The sequence below is a fragment of the Thamnophis elegans genome, chromosome 6 (assembly GCF_009769535.1).
Source record: "Thamnophis elegans isolate rThaEle1 chromosome 6, rThaEle1.pri, whole genome shotgun sequence".
NCBI classification, from domain to species: domain Eukaryota; kingdom Metazoa; phylum Chordata; class Lepidosauria; order Squamata; family Colubridae; genus Thamnophis; species Thamnophis elegans.
The window spans coordinates 243,428-265,096 of record NC_045546.1 but is presented as its reverse complement, the minus strand read 5'-3'; the positions used below and the strand labels follow the sequence as shown (position 1 = coordinate 265,096).

Genomic DNA, 21,669 nt, shown 5'->3' with positions numbered 1-21,669 from the left:
TACTGGAGAATTGAAGAAGGAAAAAAATGCTTTTAAAATAATAAATAGAAACTTGGTTCTCAAAGCTAAAAGATGCGGTATTGAGAGCATTTTAAAATACTGGAATTAAACTCACAAATTTCTCTTTACAAACATTGCTCAACTATTGGACTTATAATTTTAAAATAATTAAAATTGGAACTATTAACAATAGTTTCAGAGAGGTTGAAGCAGACAGAAGTGAGTGCGCCATCTGCTGACAAAAAGGGAAATATGCAAGTTTGGAAATAACTATTCAAAAAGACTGGAAATATCTGTTAAATACAGACCTACTCTTAAGACCACCACAGATTTGATTATTAACTAAGGACTTCAGTTAAGAGCCCTTAAACATCACTGAATACTATTGAGCATATGAGGGAATTTGAAGAGGCCTGGATAACCTCCTGGTGAATTCAAATTGCTTGGACTGACTATTGATGAGATATTTAAAATTGTGACTTGGAAGTTTGGGCTTTTTGAATTAATTAACTCTGGACAGTGGATTTAAAAAAGAGATTGACTAAACACAGACGCAACACAAGACGGAAGTGAGAAGAACCTAAACAAAATGGAGCTTTTCAAAGCATTGAGAAAATATTTGATCATATAGACCAAAAATTGGGAAATTTAATACAAAGAATAACGGACAAGGATCAGGACAAGGAAGAAAGAATGGAGCTCTCAGAAGAAACAGAGGGGGAAAGTGGAGAGAAATCAGCAAGAAGAAGATAACAAGGAGGAGATGTTGCCAAAATGAATAGTGATTAAGGAACTAAAAAAAAAAGGAGGGAAATAATGTAAAAGACCTAAAAAGGGAAATGGGAGAAACAGGAAGAGAACTGGGGGAAAAGAGATAGGAGGTGGAATGGATAGTTCTGGAATTAGACAGTGAGAAAGTGTTAGGAGAGTTGGGAGGAAAGATTAGACCTAAGGGACAAATATGGGAGGAAAACTAAAAAGAAAATAAGATTAAAGGTTTGGATGTGGGTAAGAGATGAAGGATAAGGGAAAATAGAATAAAAGAATATTTTTATTAATATATTTCAATAATGTGTATTAATCAGAACTATACAGGTTGGATTATTATTTTAATAGTATGATAGATATCAGGATAATATTTTAATATAAATGGATATGAGGAATTGGAAAAATAGATTTTGAATGACTGTACTACTAAATATGTATAAAAATATGAACAACAGTAGAAGGTTGGAACTTAACAATGGGCAATTAGGTAAATATATATACATATATATTAATCTAAACATATGTAATAATAGTAGAATTATATGGATTGAAGAACTGGAAAGAATATGAATAGAAATACCCTAAATGTATAAATGATTGTGATTGATACTAAAACTGTATAAGGAGATATTGAATAATGGAAGAATGAAGGATGGAACTTTGATTTAACTAAGAAAATATGAACAACAAAATAGGTGGAAAACATGTCTTTGAATATTATAGCGATACGAAAGGGGGAATAAAAGTTAAAATAGTGGGGGGGGAAATAATAATTATATATTAATATGTTAAGACATACAAATGAAATGTAATATTTAGGAATAACAATGCTATGTTTATGTGTACTGAAATGTATGTTACCCAGTTACCACATCATTCACACACTGAGATGTAAAAGGAATATAAAAAATAGAAATTTGATTGGAAGGGCCCCACCCCACATATTTTCTAACCAAGACAGAGAGTTAGGTTTGGGGGGAAGCCCCCTCCCCTTAAACAAGGATGGACCCAAGGGAGATCTGTCATTTCCCAGAGTCAGATTCCTTTGCAGGGGTCCCCCAATCAAAGGGAATTGGGAGCCCCAGGCTGAGGTCCGTGGGGGTTGCGTAGAGACACAGCCCCTGCCTTACATTGCTCAACGGGGTGAATAAGTGGACCCCAAGAGTGAGGCTTCCCTTCCCCTGATCTGCCCCACTGAGCAGGGCAGACCTCCCTCGGGTTGCTCCTGGTTGGGCCTCCTGTGGGTCGCACTAAGGCAGCCGGCCGGCTTCCCCTGGTGTTGCAGGTCGAGTTTCGCATCTGATGTTCCCTTCTTGTCTGACGGTCACTGTGGCGAGTTAACAGGGTCAGAAAACATCCGGCACTCCATGCTTGTTGCTTGGGTTACACGGGTGAATATTCATATATTCCCCCCAGGGAAAAGGGCGGCATACAAATAAACAATACCAATACCAAATATTGATGCCTGCACGGAAAGGACCAGTTCCTCGTCTTCTTTGCTGGGCGGGTGAGAATAAAATCCAACCCCCCTCCACGCCTGACAGGAAGGGGGGGGGCACCGTGACCAGGCTGGGCAGCGACTGTTTTGGAAGTCCAGAACACCAGGTAACCTTGGGAGGCAGCTCAGACAGGGAGGGGCCTCCCTGATTCACTGATGGGCGGGGGGGGGGGAAGACGAGGACAGCAGGAGGAGGGGGGGGAGAAGAGGCCCAGCAGAGGATTCTACCATTAGAAGCCATCTCAGTAGAAGCCGTTTTTGTGCAGGAGTTCATTTCCTGGCCTGACCCATCGGGGGGGCTGACAGTTGCCATCTAAGATGTGGGCTTTGTCACTGATGCGCATGCAGAGTTTCTGGGGCCCTGATTTGCTGTGGGCCAGGCCACCTCTGCCCAGGAGCAGCCCTGGCCGGCACAGCTGGCACAGCTGGCTGTTGCTCCTCCCCCTTCAATGCTTTCTCCTCATGCGGCCCTCCCGTCCGATACCTGCAGGGCCTCCCCTCTCTGATGGGGTCATTAACACCCTGGTTGCCCCCCAGCCCCGCTGACCCTTAGGAAGAGAAACCCCCTAAGCAGGGCCAGGGCCAAGCAAAAGGCTGCACTGCTGGTCCTGGAGTAGATGTGGGGCCACTGAAGAAGAAGAAGATCCCCTTCTGGTCATCCCCAGCTACTGTCTCACCAGGACCCCACGGCCATGCACCTCCCTCCCACTGAGAGCAAGCCGCAAAGTGGCACCACCCCCCCCCAAGCAGTTGATCTCGGTCTGGAGCTCAACCGGAGCAGGAGCAGATCACCCGCCTCCCCCCTGGGCACAGGCGGCCTTTCTCCCTCCTCCTTCCTAAGGCTGCCTGCCTCTGGCCACCAGTTGCCATAGTGCCAGAACAGTATCCATGGTGCCTTCATGCACTGACCTTGGGGTCTGAATAAGCTCTTCATCCTGGCTCTTGTGGGGGGGGGGTGGAGGAGGAGAAGCTCTTCTCCCACCCACACCCCCCACCCCAGGAATCGACCCAGCTGCCAGCTACCACCCACCCACCCACCCACCCACCTGCACCGAGGATGGAATGTGGAGACGGGGTCCCCTATTCTGGGTTGGAAGGAGGGACTCCGGCTGCGCTGCTCTCTCTCTGGCTGGGACTTTTCTTCCACGGGAACAGAGCATTCCTCTGGTCTTAGCAGTTGCCAACTCACGGAAACAGAAATTAGAAATCCAAAAGTATGGAAGAAAACACCAATTATGTAAGGAAAGGTCCCTAAAATGTATAAGGAAATATTACTAGATCATTATTAATGTGTAGATAACTGCGGGACGTTACACACCCACCTTGGAGCCTCTTGTGTAGGTGTGGCCTGCTTTCCGGGTCCACTGGTGGAACCTCTTCTAACCGGTTCGGTAGATTTGACGAACCGGTTCTACCGAACTGGTGCAAACTGGTAGGAACCCACCTCTGCCTCCCTACGACCAATTAGATCCCACAGATTAGGTCTCTTCCGGATTCCATCAACTAGTCAGTGTCGATTGTCGACCCCCCGGGGAAGGGCCTTCTCTGTGGCTGCTCCGGCCCTCTGGAACGATCTCCCCGTGGAGATTCGGACCCTCACCACCCTTCAGGCTTTCCGCAAAGCCGTTAAGACCTGGCTGTTCCGGCTGATGAGTTCCCAGCCCCACTCGAATTTGCTGCGGCTGTTGATGAGTTTTTAAATTGTTTTCTGTATTTGTTTTGTCTCCTTTGTTTTTTGTACTCCCTCTTTTCCCTATTTGGTTTGTTAGCCGCCCTGAGTCCCCTCGGGGAATAGGGCGGCATACAAGTTTAATAAAATCAAAATCAAATCAAATCAAAAGTGCTCGAGACAGAGAGGAACAGCAGAAAGACCATCAGAGCTGCCAACACTTGGGCCACATCTCAAATATGAGACGCTGCTGGGATTATTCACTGAGCAGAAGCTGAACCAGCCAAAGAGACACGAAGACGATTCACTATGCGTTACATCCCAGTAGGGATCATATGGGTAGATTATACCAGCCCCACAGAGACAGAGGCAGACGTGTGCTTCACATCAAAGAAACCACAGAAGAAGAAAAGTGTGCATTGGATAACTGTGTAAGAGACAGCCACGTTCTTTAAGCACTGATGTAAGTTAAAAATTGGAACTTACTGAATGAGCAAGAAACTGGAATATCAAAATAATGTAATCAAAACTCAGAATGCTGGCAAGTAAAAGCATTAGACGATCAATTTCTACAAAAGGCTGGAGGGAAATTGATAAAGATAAAATCTGAAAATGGTTCACAACTGGAACGCTAAAAAAAAAAAGGGAAGGCTTGATTTTGGCTGCAAGTTTTTCGAACCGATCTACTCAAGGACAGAACTGAAAAACCACCTGATGATTCAAAGAACACATTGTGCAAAGAAGCAGAAAAAAACGTAGACTGTAAATTCTGCTTGCACAAAATGATTGTGCAAACTGATTATAAAGATGTAACGCAGTCACCAAAATGAGTCATTGGAATATCTACAATATCATGTGCCAGTAATAAAAATTGGTGGGAATGTAGTAGTTGAAAAACCAGCCCAAAATTAGCAGGTTAAAATATTGTGGGATTTCTGAATATAAACTGATTAGAATCTTGGCTCATAACACCCCAGGTTCAACTGTGATTGAAAAGCGGAAACTGTGGATAATTGATGCGGCAACCACAGGGGGGGACTATGAAAGTGGAGCAGGAAGGGAAATGGGAGGGTTTGTGGCATGAAGCACCCATGGTGGCCCTGTGGTCATCGGCATATTGAGCCCCATGCCAACAACTCTTGGACAGCACTTAGAAAATCTGGGCATTGCAAAATTTCCATCTGTCTATTGCAAAAGTGCTCAGATCCACACATAGATTTCGCCAATCCGTTGCGACATCCCATGTTGTTGGCAGGAACTGGATGAAGAAACGAAGGCCGCCTAAGAATGACAGGCAGCTGTCAGACACAATAATAATAAGCGGTTGCTGTCCAACTCCCAAAGACTCTGGGGGGGGGGGGGGCAATCAAAAGAAGGGAGTCCCAACGAAGCCAGTGAGAAAGAACACACCAGTGGTGGGCTCCTACCGGTTTGTGGTGTGGCCAGGCCCCCGAACCGGTTCTCTGGGTGACGCCAGAGGTGCTGCCGTCTTGTTCTTTGCTTATGCGCATGCACAGAGCAATTTTAGTGTGTGCGCACACACACACGGAGGGAGAGAGGGAGGGGGAGGGAGGGAGAGATCCAGTACACGGAAGCCAAAGGGAGGAGATGGGCCAGCCTCCCAAAGCAGCAGGATGCGGTCCTGCCATGCCCTCTTATGGAGATGCCAGGTATTGCAGGGGGTCCACAAGGACCAGTGTTTTCCGCTCAAGGGTGAAGCCTCTGATTCCACATCTGCCTACATGCCAGAGGCAAAGAGGGGGGAAGACAGGCTGAGCTACCACACAGGCATGGAGCGGGAACGCCAGGGGCCACAGCTGCCAGTCCCGGGTCCTCCTTGGAGCAGCTGCTCTGTGCCTTTCCAGACCCTCTCCTCGTCCCTGGGAGGAGAAGAAGGGTCTCTCTTGGGAGAGGGAAGGCAGAGCCACCTGGGGGACAGCGCAGAGGCTCCGGGGGGGACAGCCCAGCCTCTTCTGCCCTTCGCAGGAGCCAGAAACGCCAAGCCTGGTGGGGACTGGCCTCCTCAGCCCCGTGACTCCCATGCTGAGCCCTTTTCCTGCTCCGGGACAGCAGAGAACCCGGAGGAGGAGGAGGAGGGGGGGGGAGAGGAGGAGGAGAGAGGAGAGGAGGAGAGGAGGGGGGAGAGGAGGAGGGGAGGGAGGAGGAGGAGGAGGAGGAGAGGAGGAGGAGGAGAGGAGGAGGAGAGGAGGAGGGAGAGAGGAGGAGGAGAGGGGGGAGGGGGAGAAGGAGGAGGGGGGAGGAGGAGAAGAGGAGGACGAGGAGAGGAGGAGGAGGAGGAGGAGGAGGAGGAGGCGGGGGGAGGAGGAGGAGAGGGAGGAGAGGAGGGAGGGAGGAGGGAGGAGGAGGAAGGAGGAGGAGGAGGAGGAGAAGAGGAGGGGGAGGAGGAGGAGGGGGAGAGGAGGAGGAGGAGGGGGGGAGGAGGAGGAGGAGGAGGGGGAGAGGGGGGAGGAGGAGAAGGGGAAGAAGAGGAGGAGGGGGAGGAGAAGGAGGGGAGGGGAGAAGGAAGAGGAGGAGGAGAAGAGGGGGAGAGGAGGAGAAGGGGAAGGAGGAGAAGAGGAGGAGGAGGGGGGGAGGAGGAGGAGGGGGGGGGGGAGGAGGAGGAGGAGGAGGGGGGCGGAGGGAGGAGGGGGGGAGGAGGAGGAGAGAGGAGGAGGAGGGAGGAGGAGGAGGAGAAGGGAGGAGGAGGAGGAGGAGGGGGGAGGAGGAGGAGGAGGGGGGGGGGAGGAGAGGAGGAAAGGAGGCGGAGGAGGAGGAGGAGGAGGAGGAGGGGGGAGGGGAGGAGGAGGAGGGGGAGGGGGAGGAGGAGGAGGGGGGGGAGGAGGAGGAGGAGAGGAGGAGGGGGGGGGGAGGAGGAGGGAGGAGGGGGGGGAGGAGGAGGCGGAGGAGGGAGAGGAGAGGGGAGGAGGAGGAGGAGGAGGAGGGGGGGGAGGAGGAGGAGGGAGGGGGCGGGAGAGGAGGAGGAGGAGGAGGAGAGGAGGAGGAGAGGAGGAGGGAGGAGGAGGGGAGGAGGAGGGGGGGAGGAGGGAGGCGGAGGGGGGGGGAGGGGCGGAGGCGGCGAGGAGGAGGAGAGGAGGAGGAGGAGGGGGAGGCGGAGGAGGAGGAGGAGGAGGAGGAGGCGGAGGAGGGGAGGGGGGGAGGAGGAGGAGGAGGAGGAGAAGGAGGGGGGAGGAGGAGGCGGGGGGAGGAGGAGGAGGGGGGGGGGAGGAGGAGGGGGCGGAGGGGGGAGGAGAGGAGGAGGGGGGGAGGAGGAGGAGGAGAGGGGGGCGGAGGAGGGGAGGGAGGGGGGGGGAGGAGGGGAGGAGGGGGGGGCAGGAAGGAGGAGGAGGGGGGGAGGAGGAGGGAGGAGGAGGAAGGAGGAGGAGAGGGAGGCGGAGGGGAGGAGGAGGGGGGGGGGGGGGAGGGGAGGGGAGGGGGGGAGGAGGAGGGGAGGAGGGAGGGAGGTGGGGGAGGGGGGAGGGGGGAGGAGGAGGGGGGGGGGGAGGGGGGGGGGGAGGAGGAGAGGGAGGGGGGGGGGGGGGGAGGGGGGAGGGAGGAGGAGGAGGGGGGGGGGGGGGGGGGGGGGAGGAGGGGGAGGAGTAGGGGGAGAGAGGGGAGGGGGAGGGGGGGGGGGGAGGGGGGGGAGGAGGAGGAGGGAGCGGGGAGGGAGGGGGGAGGGGGGGGGGCGGGAGGGAGGGAGGAGGGGGGAGGGGAGGGGGAGGGGTGAGAGAAGGGGGGGGAGGGGGAGGGGGGGGGGGGGGGAGGGAGAGGGAGGAGGGAGGAGGAGGGGGAGGAGGGTAGGGGAGGGAGGAGGGGAGGAGGGGGGAAGGGGGTGGGAGGGGGGGGGATGGGGAGGGGGAGAGGGAGCGGGGGGGGGGGGAGGGGGGGAGGGGGGAGGGGGGGGAGGAGGGGGGGGGGGGGGGGAGGGAGGGGGACGGAGGAGGGGAGGAGGGGGGGAGGAGGGGGGGAGGGGAGGAGGGGGGGGGGGGGGGAGGGGGGGGAGGGAGGAGGGGGGGAGAGGGGGGGGGGAGGGGGGGAGGGGGGGGGGGGGGGGGGGGAGGGGGGGGGGGGGGGGGGGGAGGAGGAGGGGGAGGGGGGGAGGAGGAGGGAGGAGGGGGGGGGGGGGGGAGGAGGAGGAGGGGGGGGGTGGGAGCGGAGGGGGGGAGGAGGGGGGAGGAGGAGGAGGAGGAGGGGGGGGGGAGGAGGGGAGGAGGGAGGGGGGGGAGGAGGAGGGGGAGGGAGGAGGGGGGGAGGAGGGGGGGAGGAGGGGGGGGGGGGGGAGGGAGGAGGAGGGAGGAGGGAGGGGAGGAGGAGGGGAGGGGGAGGAGGCAGGAGGGGGGAGGAGGAGGAGGGGGGGGGGGAGGAGGAGGGGGGGGGGGGGAGGGGGGAGGGAGGGAGGAGGAGGGAGAGGGGCGGGGGGAGAGGGGAGGGGGGAAGGAGGGGGAGGGGAGGGGGGGGGGGGGGGGGGGCAGGAGAGGGGGGGAGGAGGGGAGGGGGAGGGGGGAGGGGGGAGGAGGGGAGGAGGAGGGGAGGGGGGGGAGGAGGAGGGGGGAGAGGGGGGGGGGGGAGGAGGAGGGGGGAGAGGAGGGGGGGAGGAGGGGGAGGAGGAGGAAGAGGAGGAGTGGAGGGGGAGGAGGAGGAGGAGGAGGAGAAGGAGGAGGGGGGGGAGGGAGGAGGAGGACGAGGAGGAGGATGAGGACGAGGAGGAGGAGGAGGAGGAGGAGGAGAGGAGGAGGAGGAGGAGGCGGCCGGCTGGCTGAGGGTGCTGGGGGGGGGGTGCGTCACTATGGGAGACCCATTATGCTCCAGCAGGGAGAGCCACTACGTTAGCCCAAAGTGGTGGACTTCAGGCTGGTGCTCCCCCGCTTTAGTCCTCTGCTGCCGAGAGAGAACGGAGTCATTGGGGGGGGGGCTTTTGCCATTCTTGGGTCTCAAGAGAGTCAGCAAAAGGCCCGACGGGGAAGCGGGAGGAGGACTCTCCTTCTTGGCCAAGTGGCTGCTTCCAGCGGAGGTCTGGCTGGGGGCGTCTCCCATTCAACCTCCTTCCCTCCAGCCTCACCCGCTTTAATCTGGTTGCAGGGAGGGCAGAGCCCACCAGCCGGAGCCCCCGCCTCTTTCCCCTTGCTCCTTGCTTGGATCCTTTCCTGGCTGCTCTCAGCTGAAGAGCCGGGCTGCCCTTCCCCCACAAATGAGGCCACCTTCCTCCTTGGAGTAAGTTCCACCCTTCACCCCTTGTGTCCCACTTACCTCTTCCTCTCCACTGGGGTCCGGGATCACGTAACTTTATTGGACTTCCTGCCTTGAAACATCCGGCCCTTCTGGTCTCTTCCCCATACTCTGTTGCCCACAGGGAGGCCTTGGCACCCAACCCGCTTCCTGTACTCAGGTGCCCCTTAGTGGCTGCCTTCTCATTCTGTGCCTGGAATTGGGGTCACTTTATTTTATGGACCATCTCCTGGATCAGGCTGGCCCCGTCCCCTCCCAGATGCCCCCCCCCATCCTAGGGACACTCAACCCATCTCTTATCCCAGTGTGTCCCAGCATCCCAGCGATCTCCACTGGCCCCCTGGCTTCCCTTCTCTCCCTTTGGCCCGTGGCTCTCAAGAGCAAGGAGGGAAGGGGGGGGGCACCTCTGCTGCTGCCCATTTGGGCTCCTGGCTGGAGAACGGCTGCTTTCTTGCATGGTGGCTTCTTCTGCTGCCACTGAGACAACAGCCCCAGCACGCTCGGCCTGTGCCAGGCCAGCCAGACAACTCCAGGGGACTTTCTTCTTGGCTTCAGCTGGTTGTCCCCAGGGCTCCAACCAAGAGAGCCACCCCAGTTCAGGACATCCCAGACCAGGGAGGAAGAACCCCTCCCCCCCCAAGGGCACCTGGGACAGGGCGTGCCTCTGCCTCCGCTTCTTGGGGATGCTCTACCTGCCTGTGTGGCAAACCCCAGGCGGACAGCAATGGCCGGGAGGGGAGCTGAAGCTGTGTGGAGCTGGCGAGCGACAGTCGGGAGCTCTGCCTCCATCCCCTCCAAAGAGGCCTTTGGCCATGTTAAAGGGCATCTGGGGATCGGAGTACAGAAAGGGCAGAGGAGAGGTGGCAGCTCTGACTCCTGGGGAGGGACTGGCCACTGCCTGCTCAGGAACCATCATTAAGCCATGTTCAAGGATAGTTTTTGCGTCTCAAGAGCAAAATTGTGAGGCTTCCCAGCATATTTATCAAAACTCTGACAAACACATGTAAAGCTATGTTAACATGTAACATGTGTTGACACGTAAAACACTTTCACAAGCTGCAAAATTGTTTTCAAGTTGCGAAGAAGATGCTCCCGGTGGATAAAAGTATTTGTAAGCCAGGTCCCCTTTCTCTGGATCAAGAGGAGGCTGCCAGATGGATCCGGATTCAGAATCACAGAATTACAGAGTTGGAAGGGACCTTGGAGGTCATCTAGAACAGTGTTTTTTCAACCACTGTGCCATGGCACACTAGTGTGCCGTGACATAGTGTAAGATGTGCCGTGGGAAAATTACTTTATATATAGTCAATATAGGCACAGAGTTAAATTTTTTTAACATTTTCTAATGGTGGTGTGCCTCGTGATTTTTTTCATGAAAAAAGTGTGCCTTTGCACAAAAAAGGTTGAAAAACACTGATCTAGAACAACCCCCTGCTCAGGCAGGAGACCCTACGCATTTTCAGACAAGCGGCTGTCCAGTCTCTTCTTGAAAGCCTCCAGTGATGAAGCATCTGAAAGGCCTGGAGGCCGGGAGTTCCACTGGTTAACTGCCAAGGCTGAAACTTCCTTCTGAATTCAGAGATCTTTGGGAATAGGGTTTTTTTTGGGGGGGGGGGGTTTGATGTCACACAGTGGGAGAAGGGGCCGGTCTCCCCTTCATTAGGCTACTTCTGCCAGGCCTGATAGGATGGGGAGGGGTCACCAGAGATGAAAAGGGGTCCTGTGCCACACAGGGCTTTGTGAGTCCTGATCAGCACCGTGGATGGAAGCCAGGAGGTCCTGGTCAACCAGCGCAACTAATGTGGCCAATGAGGAGCATCCATGACTGGCCATGCAGCTGCATCCTCTTATCACTTGACACTGCTGGATGCTCTTCAAGGGCAGCCCCGGGTAGAGATTATTGCAGTAGTCTATGCAATAGGTGACCAAAATGTGAGTGGACGTAAGGAGAACCCTGGGGGCTCACCAGCATTGAAACCTTCACCCCTGTCATCGGACGCCTCGTCCCTCGGTTCGTGTTGGGGCTAACCAGGAGGGGAGACTGGACGGACATTGTCCCCCGCATGGAGGGAGGCCGACCCTTTGAATTACACAGGCCGTTTGTCTCTCCTATGACTTTCTCCAGAATGACGTTTTCTTCAGGTTGCCACCAGTTTGCACCTGTTAGTAACTCATTAGTTGCAGCATTTACACCTTGAGCGAAGGGCCGTATGGGTAAACGCCTGCAAGCTCCTTAGCAGCACTGAAGGAGCGCGGGTCCCCTCTGGCCAAGGGAGCGGAAGAAACGCCGCCTGGAAAGCTGCCTTTCCCGGCCTTGCGACGGCGCCTCCCCTCTCGGGCCTCCGCTCTGCCCGTTCAAGGCTGCCGGCACCTGCGGGCGCTGGGATTGGCACCGAGCCCCGCGCAGCCCCTCCGGCGGCTGGGCGTTTCTCGGCGCGGTTTGTCCGCCCCCCGAGCGCGTCCCTGGCAGCGTCCTTCGTCAGGGCTTCGGCGGGTTCTCCGGGCCCCGTTTCAGCGTCTTTGCCGCCCGCGGGAGAAGAAACGGGAGGCGTCCTTGTTGTTTAGGGCGGCCACCCACGCCAGAGCCGGAGGAGCCGCCCGTTCCTGCCCCGAACATCCGCCACGCGCCCCGGCAGCTTTTGCTTCAGCCCCGGCGCCGACGGCCTCCCTCCCTCCCGTCCGCTCGGCTCAAAGCCAGGCAGGCCCGATCTCTTCACTCCGGAGGCGGCCTTCGCTCGGGCCGCTTCCCTCCAAGCGTGGGGAGGCTCCTTCTGCCTTCAGCCTGGGGGTCTGCGTGGCTGGGGCGCTCCGCTCGGAGCCCCCTCGGCCTCTTCAGAACAGCAGCAGCAGCAGGAGGAGGAGGAGGAGGAGGAAGCGGCTTCGGAGCAGGCTGGGCTTGTGGCGAGGAGCCCGCGGCTGCTTCTGCTGGCGGGGCTGCAGCTGAGAATGCGGGGGGGGGGGGGGGAAGCCGGGGCAGCCTCAGCGCCACAGTCTCCAAGGGGAGGGGGGCCTGCAAAGCAACACGTGCGTGTGTGTGTGTGTGTGTGTTTGTGTCATCTGGCATCGGAACAACCACCGCGGATGGCCAGGTTTGGTGGGCCATGAAGGGCAGCAACTGAAAACTCAGGTTTTCCCTCTGTTAACCCTCCAGGCCCCCCAGGAGCTCCGCCTTTGGGGCTTCCAGAAGCAGCCAGAGGGGATTGTTTCAGGAGATCCACCATGTCTACATCTGGATGACTCAGAGTGTGGGTCGCTTTTGAAACTTCATGCGGATGTTAGGAAAACATGGGGGGGGGGCAGAAAGCCGAGTATTGAGTTGCTGGTGGCAGCTTCAAGGCGCTAGTCCTCACTTATAAAGCCCTTCATGGTATGGACCTGGGTACTTGAGAGACCGCCTGCTGCCAATCACCTCCACTAGACCCACAGATTAGGCCTCCTCCGAATTCATCCGCCGGCCAGTGTCGACTGGCGACTACTCGGAGGAGAGCCTTCTCTGTGGCTGCTCCGACCCTCTGGAACGAACTCTCCGTGGAGATTCGAACCCTCACCACCCACCAGGCCTTCCGCAAAGCCCTTAAACCTGGCTGTTCGACAGGCCTGGGGCTAAAGAGCTTCTGCCCCCCTTTCTCGCATGGTATGGTTGTTGTGTGCTTTTTAAATTGTGTATTGTATGTTTCGTCTTTTTATCCCCTGTTTGTATCTCCTTCCCTGACCGAATTGTGAGCCGCCCTGAGTCCCCTTCAGGGAAAGGGCGGCATATAACTGAAATTAATCCTAATCCTAATCTAATCCTGCCTGGCCTGGGTGTGGCCTGGTGGCTCCATGATGACAGAAAGGCCTTCAGTTGCACAAATCGTGCCGGGCGGTGGAGGGGAAGTGCTCAGAGACACAGAACCCCAGAGCATCTTGTGGCCCACAGGCAAAACCTTCACGGGGGCAGGAAGTCACTCTGTGGGCGGAAGGGGGCAAAGGAGAGGAACAAGGCAGTTCAGTCCCCCCCTTTGCATTCAATCTGTGGGCTGAGTTTATTTGGGGGGGGGTGGAGCTTCATCCACTCGCTCAAGCCTTGGTCCCCTCATGCTTTGAAGGCTGCAGTGGGGAGCCGTGTTGGCTCTTCCTGGGAGCTTCAAGTTGGTCCCGGGTGCCACAGAGCGGAGAAGGGTTGTAAAGCAGGGCTCTCCACGGCCCGGTCCACAGCCATCTGCTGGCCCGCAGTCCGTTCGGAACAGGGCCGCAGAAGTGGTGGGCAAGCGCCTGCACGCGTGCGCAGCTGCGTTTGTGAAAGCGGCACATGCAGGACACGCAAGGCCCTCCCCCATCTCTGCTGCTGCAAACTACGGGTGGAAGTTAAGGAACAGGGTGAAAAACAGGGCTGTGATTCAATACCCCAGAATGGGAAGAGGAACCTGCCTGGAGCGGTGGAGGACTTCTCCTTTCCAGCCCCGGCCTCCGACAGGAAAGGAACCAGCGAACGGAGCTCAGCCCAGCAGAGCTTGCCATGCAGCGGCTGTAGGGCAGAAGGGAGACCTCAGATAAAGTCTCATTCTAGGCCCAAAGTTTATGGGACGGCCTCAGTCAGCCCCTGCCCTCCTCTCTTTCTCATTCAAGGCACAAATGACCGGGCACAAATTATCCCCCTTTGGACACATTTTGATGAATTGACAAAATGGAAAGTAAATGAACAGAAGACTCCAAATCAAATCAATGTTTGGTCTGCCCCACCCTTTGCCTTCAAAACAGCCTCAACTCTTAAAGAAACCCTTGTGCGAGGTTCCTCTGAGGGGGCTCCAACATCTGGGAGAACCAACCACAGATCCCCCCTGTGGATCTGCGCCAGGTCCTTCTGCCGTCAATTGATAAAAATAAACCACCGATGTCTTAAAGCATTCTTAATTCATGGCCTTTTTGCCCAACACCTGGGCACTCTGCACAGGACTGTAAATCATCCAGGCCAGGAGAGACACAAGCCAATCCGTCTCTCAGCCCAACCTTCCCCACAAGGTGGTTATGGGGGGGGGGGGGAAATAGAAGGAGCAATGCATAATAAACAGAGTTGGGAGGGGCTCTGCAGGAAGGAGCATTAGTTTTATTCACTGCCTGAGTTATTTATAAAATAATAAAGGCAGGATTAAAAAATCTTTCAAAAGGGACAGATGGACTCAGTTACGGCGGTGATGGGACCAGGTTGGCAAGAGATGGTCCTCCGGGGGGAAATCCATCTATGTGGCCCCTCGAGAGTCGATCTCGATGGCAGGTAATCGTGGCCGTCAACCTTTTTCCTGAGACGGGACAAAGGACCCAGTTCTTGGTGGGCAGCAGAAAAGAGAGTCCGGAAAGAGTCCAGTCTGTGCTTCCACAGAGGCGAGAGTGTTGAGGGACAGTGCAGCCAACAGAAAGTAAATGGAGCTCTTATCTGTCGGCCCCTGGGATAAGGATCTTCTCTCAGGGTGGCTTCTCAGGCTACAGAAAGCCTTCCTGTACGGGAGGGTTGGGGGCTCCGTACAGGGTAGGCGCAATGCAGAGAAACAATCCCCTAATAATAAAAAAAACTACCAAGGAGAAGCCCCCCCCAACACTGGCAGGGAAAGGCAGAGGGCAGAAGCAGGGAGCAACCCCCCCCCATTCCTCCACTGGTGGGAAATAAGGACCCGGCTGAGAGCACCAAGGACCCACAGGCCAATCGCCAGCGCTCCTATGGGAGCCACGCGGGGGCACCCAACGCTTCAGAATCCACAGCGGTGGAAGGAATCCGCCTGCAGGCAAAGCTGCCCAAGGGTCCTCCTGCACCAAGGCCCAGGGCAACACGGCTGGCCCACCAGGGCCAGAGGCAAACCCCCCACAAACTGCACGTCTGGATGGAGACTGGCTCAACAAAGCGGCTGCAAAGGGATCCACAGATAAGGACTGTGGATGCTCAGACTAAATAAATCCCCCCCAACACCGCAGACAACCCCCAGGGAGCAACGGGGGGCAGAGGACGGCCTGCCTCAGAAGACACAGAAAGGCTGGCAGCCCCCATCAGGGCTGCGTCTCTAAGATAAGCCCATATACAGAAAAGCCAAACTCCAAACCAAATTACTGAAGCCCCAGCAAGGAGGCACCTGAACCCACCGGTGGGTCAGCCGCAGAATACCCAAAGCCCCCACGGACCGTGGCACGACAAAACCGCGCTCGTCAAAATAGCGGTGATAAAATCGCGTCGCTAAAGCCGCGACGTCATCACCGTGCGTCATCACCGCCGCGACAACAGCGCGGCAACAGAAGGGCGCTTTAAACCGGCGCCGCGGCAGAAAGCGATTTCAATTAAGGTAGTGTTAGGATTAGGTTTAGGGGTTTGTTTAGGGTTTGTTTTAGGGTTAGGTTTAGGGTTAGGTTTAGGGTACTGAGTGCTTGGGAATGCGCAAATTTGCCCTCCGCGATTATGTCATTGCGGGTAGGGTCGTGTTTTTCCTTAGCGCTTCGAACGGCGCAAATTAGTTTTCGTGCTTATGTATCCGCGGATAAGGGCTTCGCGGACTTGTGGTGGAACCCCACGGACGGGCGTTGCTCGTTGCCGCCTTAGAAGCAGCACTGGAAACCTGAGGCGGTGAGGCAGAGCCCACCGGAGCAGAGAGCAGGGCAAGCCCCTCCGAAGCCTGGAGAAGGAGGCAGCCACCACCATCCTCTCAGCAGACCCAGGTCCAACCAGGCCCAACAGGAAGAGAACGCAGCAGTGCTTACAGAGAGCCAGAGAATTACTGGAGGGCAGAGAGACCCTCTTTGGGTCCCAGTAGACACCCAATGTGGAAGCTGAACCAGCTGACGGAGGGAACCCTCAGCAGACTAAGCGAAACAGGCCGAATCATCAGAGGGAAGAAGGAAAAGCCCTGGACTCGTCTTCCTTCCCATTCTCTGGATGCCCCCAAAACAGAAACTGGGCCTAGGTTTCCACCCAACGGTCTGGCGACCAGCGACCCCAAGACAGCCCCACGGCCACAGAACTGACCGACTGGCCTTGGACGCCACCTAGAAGAGAGTGAATATTCTACCCACAAAGCCTCCAGGAAAGAGCCAAGAAGAAGTTGAGATGACGGTTCCTGGGGCGTCACAGCCCTCTTCACCTGCGTGGAGCCACAGGGCTGCACTGCACACCTGACCTCATTACACATCCTGAGACCGAGATGCCCGGAGTCGTGGACCTGACCAGCCTTCGCCTCACGACCTGCTTTCAGACGGATGGACACAGATGCCAACCGACCAGAGAGACGCCCACTCTCAGCATCTAGAAACCCTGGCTGCCCCCCCCCCCCACGCAAACAGAAATACGCAGCTGTGGAGCTATGTAGGCCGGTATGCAGGTGGCGCCTTCCTCCTAATGGAAAAGAACCACCGGAGGAGACGCACGGAGCAATCAAGAGCGCCTTCAAAGGAAGAATATTCACAAGGAAGAAGGAAACAACAACGCACGGCGCTTCCTGGGCGGCCTCATCAGCAGAGGGAACAAATTAGGGAGCCTACGGAAAAACCACACACGCTCACCCAGAGCCCCATCGCCAAAGCAGAAACTCAACCCCAAAAGGAAGCGGGTGTGTAAGGACATTATTCAGATGAACACAAAGGCATTGCAGCAACCCACAACGCCAGAAAACAAGGGAAACAAGATGACCTGCACAACTGGTTGAAAGATAATAGAAACCCACAACCTTTATCAGGAGCCCCCCCCCCTCCACCTGCCCCGGCACCAGCCACCAAAAGGCAAGGGTGAAAAACATCTGGGCCTGGCAGAGGCATCCCACACCTACTGTCTGCCGGGAGACCCGGAGCCCGCTTGGGCAAGGGAGGAGGGGTAGGGGCTCCCACCAGGCAGCCCTTCAGCCGCCTCCCTTTCAGGGAGGAAAGGAAAAGACACAGAAGGGCCCAGAGGAAGCAGCCCCCACCCCCCACCCCAGGCCAACAGCAGCCCCATCAAGGAACGCCCGAAGGAAGGACCCACGACCCTCACACCCCGTCGGCCCAAGCCGCTGCAGACCATAAGCAGGGCGCAAAGCCCCCCCCCCAGATCCCCCCCCCAGCGAGGTTAACTGGGCTGCGGGCGGAGCCTCTGCAAGGGGCCGCTCGGAGCCCCCCCGGGACCCCGAAGTGGGGAGACTCTCCGCTCTCCTTGCGAGGAGCCGAAGGGAGGGTCGCGGGGGGGGGTCGGGGGGAGGAAGGGGAGACGCTCCGGGCCTTGCCTGCCTGCCTCCCCCGCGGGGTCCGAGGCGGGCGGGGGCTTGGGCCGGGAGGGGCCGGGAGGGGAGGGCTTCCCCCTCGGGGCCCTTCCGGCTGCAGAGGCTCCGCCGCGGGCGGGCGGGCGGGCGGGCAGAGAGCGGGGCGCGCAGCCCCCGAGGCCAGCCGGGCGGAGGCCATCTTGGGGGGCGGAGGCTCCGGGCCTCGCTCCGCCCGCCCGCCCGCCCGTCCTCCGCGGCGCCTTCCTGCTGGGCGGGCGGCGGGCGGCAGTCAGCCGGAGAGGCCAGCGGAGCCCGGGCGGAGCGCTCCCGTCTTGCGAGCTGAGCTGCCGGATCGGGCCGGGCGATGGCGGTGCGGCTGGTGCTGGCGGTGGCGCTGGCGGTGGCGGCGGCGGGGCTGGCGGGGCCCGGGAGAGCCGGGCGGCCCTGGAGAGCCTGCTGCCCGCGGCCGGAGCGCGCTTCGGCTGGACGAACCTCAGCTGCCCCGCCTGCAGGCTGCTCTTCACCGCCCTGGACGCCAGCATGCAGGTCGGCGCCCCGCTCCCTCTCCCCGGAGCCCAGGCGTTTCCCCCGGTGGCCGAAGGGGCTTCCCGGGTGGGCGGGCGGGCGGGAGGCTTCCTGGTGGCAGCGGGGCCCTCCGGGGCTGGGCCGGAGAAGGTCCCGGTGGCCCCTGGAGGAGGAGGAGAGGAGGAGGGGGGCGGCTCTGGCCGGGGGGAAGGCCAGGAAGTCGGCAGAGCCCGACGGACGCCCGTGGCCCCCTCCGAGGCTCGGAGCCGGCTTCCCTGAGAGCCCCCGGGCGGAGGGGCGGAGAGCGGGCAGGGACGCCTCTGACAGGCTGGGGAGATGCCTCCCCCCCCCCAAAGGCTTTGGAAGTCTCGGATCCGGGAAGAAGTCCGTGGACCCCCCCTACCCCCCCCCCGTCCCCAGGACGTCCAGAGAAGGTTGGCATGTGCCAGCCTGTTCCCTCCCTCCGACCCCCCCAAACCTCCTGGAAGGGGTCAGAAGGGCTGCAAGACCGATGAGATCCTCCCCCCTTCCTCTCCCCCCCCACCCATGCCAGAGCAGCTGCTGGGGGAGGGCTGCCCTTGGGACCTCCTCCCCTCTTGTTGACCATTCCCAGCCACCCGGAGGGTCACGAGCCAGGCAGCCAGCGAGGAAGCCAGCGGAGGAGGCTGGGCAAGGTCAGCGGGTGGGGGGCACACAGCCAGGGAGCTCCTGAGTCCACACAGCTCAGAGGTTGCCGCCAGGGAGTGTTGTGTGCGCAGGCGCAACCTGGAGCTCCTGGGGAGAGGGAGGAAAGAGAGGACCCCTCCCAGGAGCTGCCCCCCCTCCTCTTCTCCCCAAAGGGCACCCCCCCCCGTCCTTCCTCAGTTTCCCTTCAGTTTCTGCTGGCTTCAGGGTTGGTGGCCGGACTCCCAGGCCTGAGACTCTGGCGGGAGAAGGTCCTTTAACCCACCACACCACACAGGGCGGGGCTTATGGGAAAGTAGGAGGGGTTTGCAACTTTTGAGTTCTCTGCAAAAGTGATGCGGGTACAAATAAAGAGTTGCCAACTCTTTTACATGCAGCATTTTCACAGCCCCAGATTGGGAGGGAGAGGAGGGGAGGAGGCCTTGTCCAGCTGGCTCCCCATCCCTCTGCTGCAGGGAAAGGAGACCCAGAGGATTTGCTGGGCTCCTCTCCCTCTGCCCCTTGACTGTGGCCCCTTACTGTAGAGGCAGCCGCCGTGGCACAAAGCACCGGCCTCTGGTTGCACGGCTGGCTGGGTGGCACCTTCCTTCCTCCCCACCTGGTAGGCTGGCTTTGGGGGGCCCCAGGTTTCCTTGGCACCCCTCCAGGCAGCTCTGGCCGCTCACTGGCTCCCAGGGCCCAGGCAAGCTCAGGAGCAGGACTGGGGTTGGAGCTGGAGAACTGTGGCCCCTGTGCGTGCCCTGCTCTTCCGCTGAGGGGGCTAAGAGGGGCTGGGGGCCATGGGGGAAGCCTCACGGAGGGGCCTTCCCTTCACTTCTGGCCTGGGTGGGGCAGAGGGCATGGCCAGCTGCAGGGAAGAGCCAGGTAGCCTCTCGGAGGCTTTCTTACCCCCAAGGAGACTCCTCCGACGCTTCCTGGTGGTTGAGGTGGACACCAAGGGATGGAGGAGTCTCCCCGCACCAGAGCCTCTCCCCCACCCCAAGGGGCTCCGTGCCAGGAGGACCCCGGCAGGAATGTAGGAGGCTGAGGCCTCAGGCAGGGAGATTCCCCCAGCCCCTCTTCTCCTTAGATCTCACAGGGTCGGCCTCCTCCGGGTTCCGTCCACCAGCCAATGCCACCTGGCTACCACCCGTGGGGGGCCTTCTCTGTGGCAGCTCCGGCCCTTTGGAATGAACTCCCGCAGAGATCCGGACCCTCACCTCTCTCCAGACCTTCCGGAAAGCCGTCAAAACCTGGCTGTGCCGGTAGGCCTGGGGGTGATGAGTTCCCTCCCTCTCAAACGGTATGGCTGTGTGATTTTTGTGTATTTTAACCATGCGTAGTGTGTTCTATGTTCCCCCTTTCCCCTCCGAGTTGTTCGCCGCCCTGAGTCCCTCCCGGAGAAGGGTGGCATACAAATAAACTAAATCTAAATCTCTGCCGGGACATTTCCGGGGTGCTTCTCCAGTCCTGGCTCCCAACCCCCCAGGTGCTAACCCCCACCCCTCTGCTTGGCAGCTGGAGACCAGTGTGGAGCACATCCAGCAGCTGGCGGTCAAGGTCTGCAGGACGCTGAAGCTGGCGCCCCCTGAGATCTGTCAGCAGATCATCCACCTCTTTGGACAAGACCTGATGACCGCCTGGGTCCGCTCCGTCCTGCGCCCGGCTGAGATCTGCGGCCTGCTGGTGGGCGCCCGGTGCGGCCACTGGGACATCTACTCCAACTGGAACATCACCCTGCCCAAGACCCCCAAGCCTCCTGTGCGGCCCCCAGTGCCCCCTCCACCCGGCGCCCCACGGCCCGCCTGCTTTTCCTGACGGACCTGCACTGGGACCGGCAGTACACCCCGGGCAGTGACCCCGACTGCAGAGACCCCCTCTGCTGCCGGGGGGGGGAGCCGCGGGGCTCCGGGGCCGGCTACTGGGGCTCCTACAGCAAATGCGACCTGCCCCTCCACACCCTGGAGAACCTGCTGCAGCACTTGGCCTCCACGGGGCCCTTCGATGCCGCTTACTGGACGGGCGACATCCCGGCTCACAACGTCTGGCAGCAGACGCGCCAGGACCAGCTGCACGCCCTCACCACCGTCACCAGCCTCATCCAGAAGTACCTGGGGCCGCTGCCCGTCTACCCGGCGGTGGGCAACCACGAGACGGTGCCCGCCAATGCCTTCCCCCCGCCCTACATGCCTGGAAACCAGTCCTCCGCCTGGCTGTACGATGCCATGGCCGATGCCTGGCAGCAGTGGCTGCCCCCCGAAGCCCTGCAGACCCTGAGGTAGGAGCCGGGGCCTGGCGGGTAGGGGCCCCCGGGAAGGCAGGGGGGGTGGGGGAGAATGCAGGCTGTCCGAGGGACGTCAGGGGGAGGACTCCTCCCGGGGGGGGGGGCAGAGCAGGCTTGGCCTGGGAGGCCTCTGCCCTGCGACCCAGAGGATCTACTCACCTGGGAGTCACGGCCGGGTGGGGGTCCAGGCTGGGACCAGATCCTCACCCGCCCTGCCCCATTTTCCAGGTGGCCTTGGCAGGAACCTGCCCTGGGAGTCACCCAGACATCACCGCCACCATCAGAATAAATAAAACCCCTGTCGCCACCGGCTCCAGTGGCCTCCTCCCCCCCCCCCCTCCCTCCCTCTGGCAGCTCTGATGGTTATTTCACTTCCCCCCCTCCTCCCCCCTGCGGCCCACAGCCAGAGCCCCCCCCGGGAGGAAGGCCAGCCGGGGGAGCCAAAGTCCAGGATTCTGGATGTTAGAATTGTAAGCCCCTCCCCCCCCCCCCCCCCAAAGTCCCTTGGCTGAGCTGTTTGGCCGGGGAAATCCAGTGCTTGGTTTTGCCTCTGCTGGCTGGGCTGGGTGCAACCGGCTCTCCTGGTTCTTCCTGGGCAGGAGGGGGTTGGCAAAGCAGCCGGCCGCTCCGGCAGTCGCCTTCCTTCCTGCTCAGCAAAAGATCTGGCTTTGCCAGGCATGAGAATTAGGGCTGCCAGGTTCACCAGGTAGAGCCTCACAGTGGCGGCTGCTACGTTTCTGTTGCTTTGGAACAAGGCCATCCAACCTTGGACTCCAACTCCCAGAATTCCTCACCTCCCAGCAGAGGAATTCTGGGAGTTGAAGTCCACCGGTTGCCACCTGCTTTACCAGCT

The 21,669-nt window shown here is 58.8% G+C and overlaps 1 protein-coding gene across 1 annotated transcript in view; it reads left to right on the top strand.

Moving 5' to 3' along the window:
- Nucleotides 1-21,669, top strand: part of SMPD1 (sphingomyelin phosphodiesterase 1) — a 33,943-nt gene that overhangs the window by 9,269 nt on the left and 3,005 nt on the right. Inside the window, 3 exon segments of the mRNA XM_032219654.1 lie at nucleotides 17,396-17,890; nucleotides 20,051-20,327; nucleotides 20,330-20,810. Coding sequence (XP_032075545.1) covers nucleotides 17,396-17,890; nucleotides 20,051-20,327; nucleotides 20,330-20,810 — 1,253 coding nt within the window.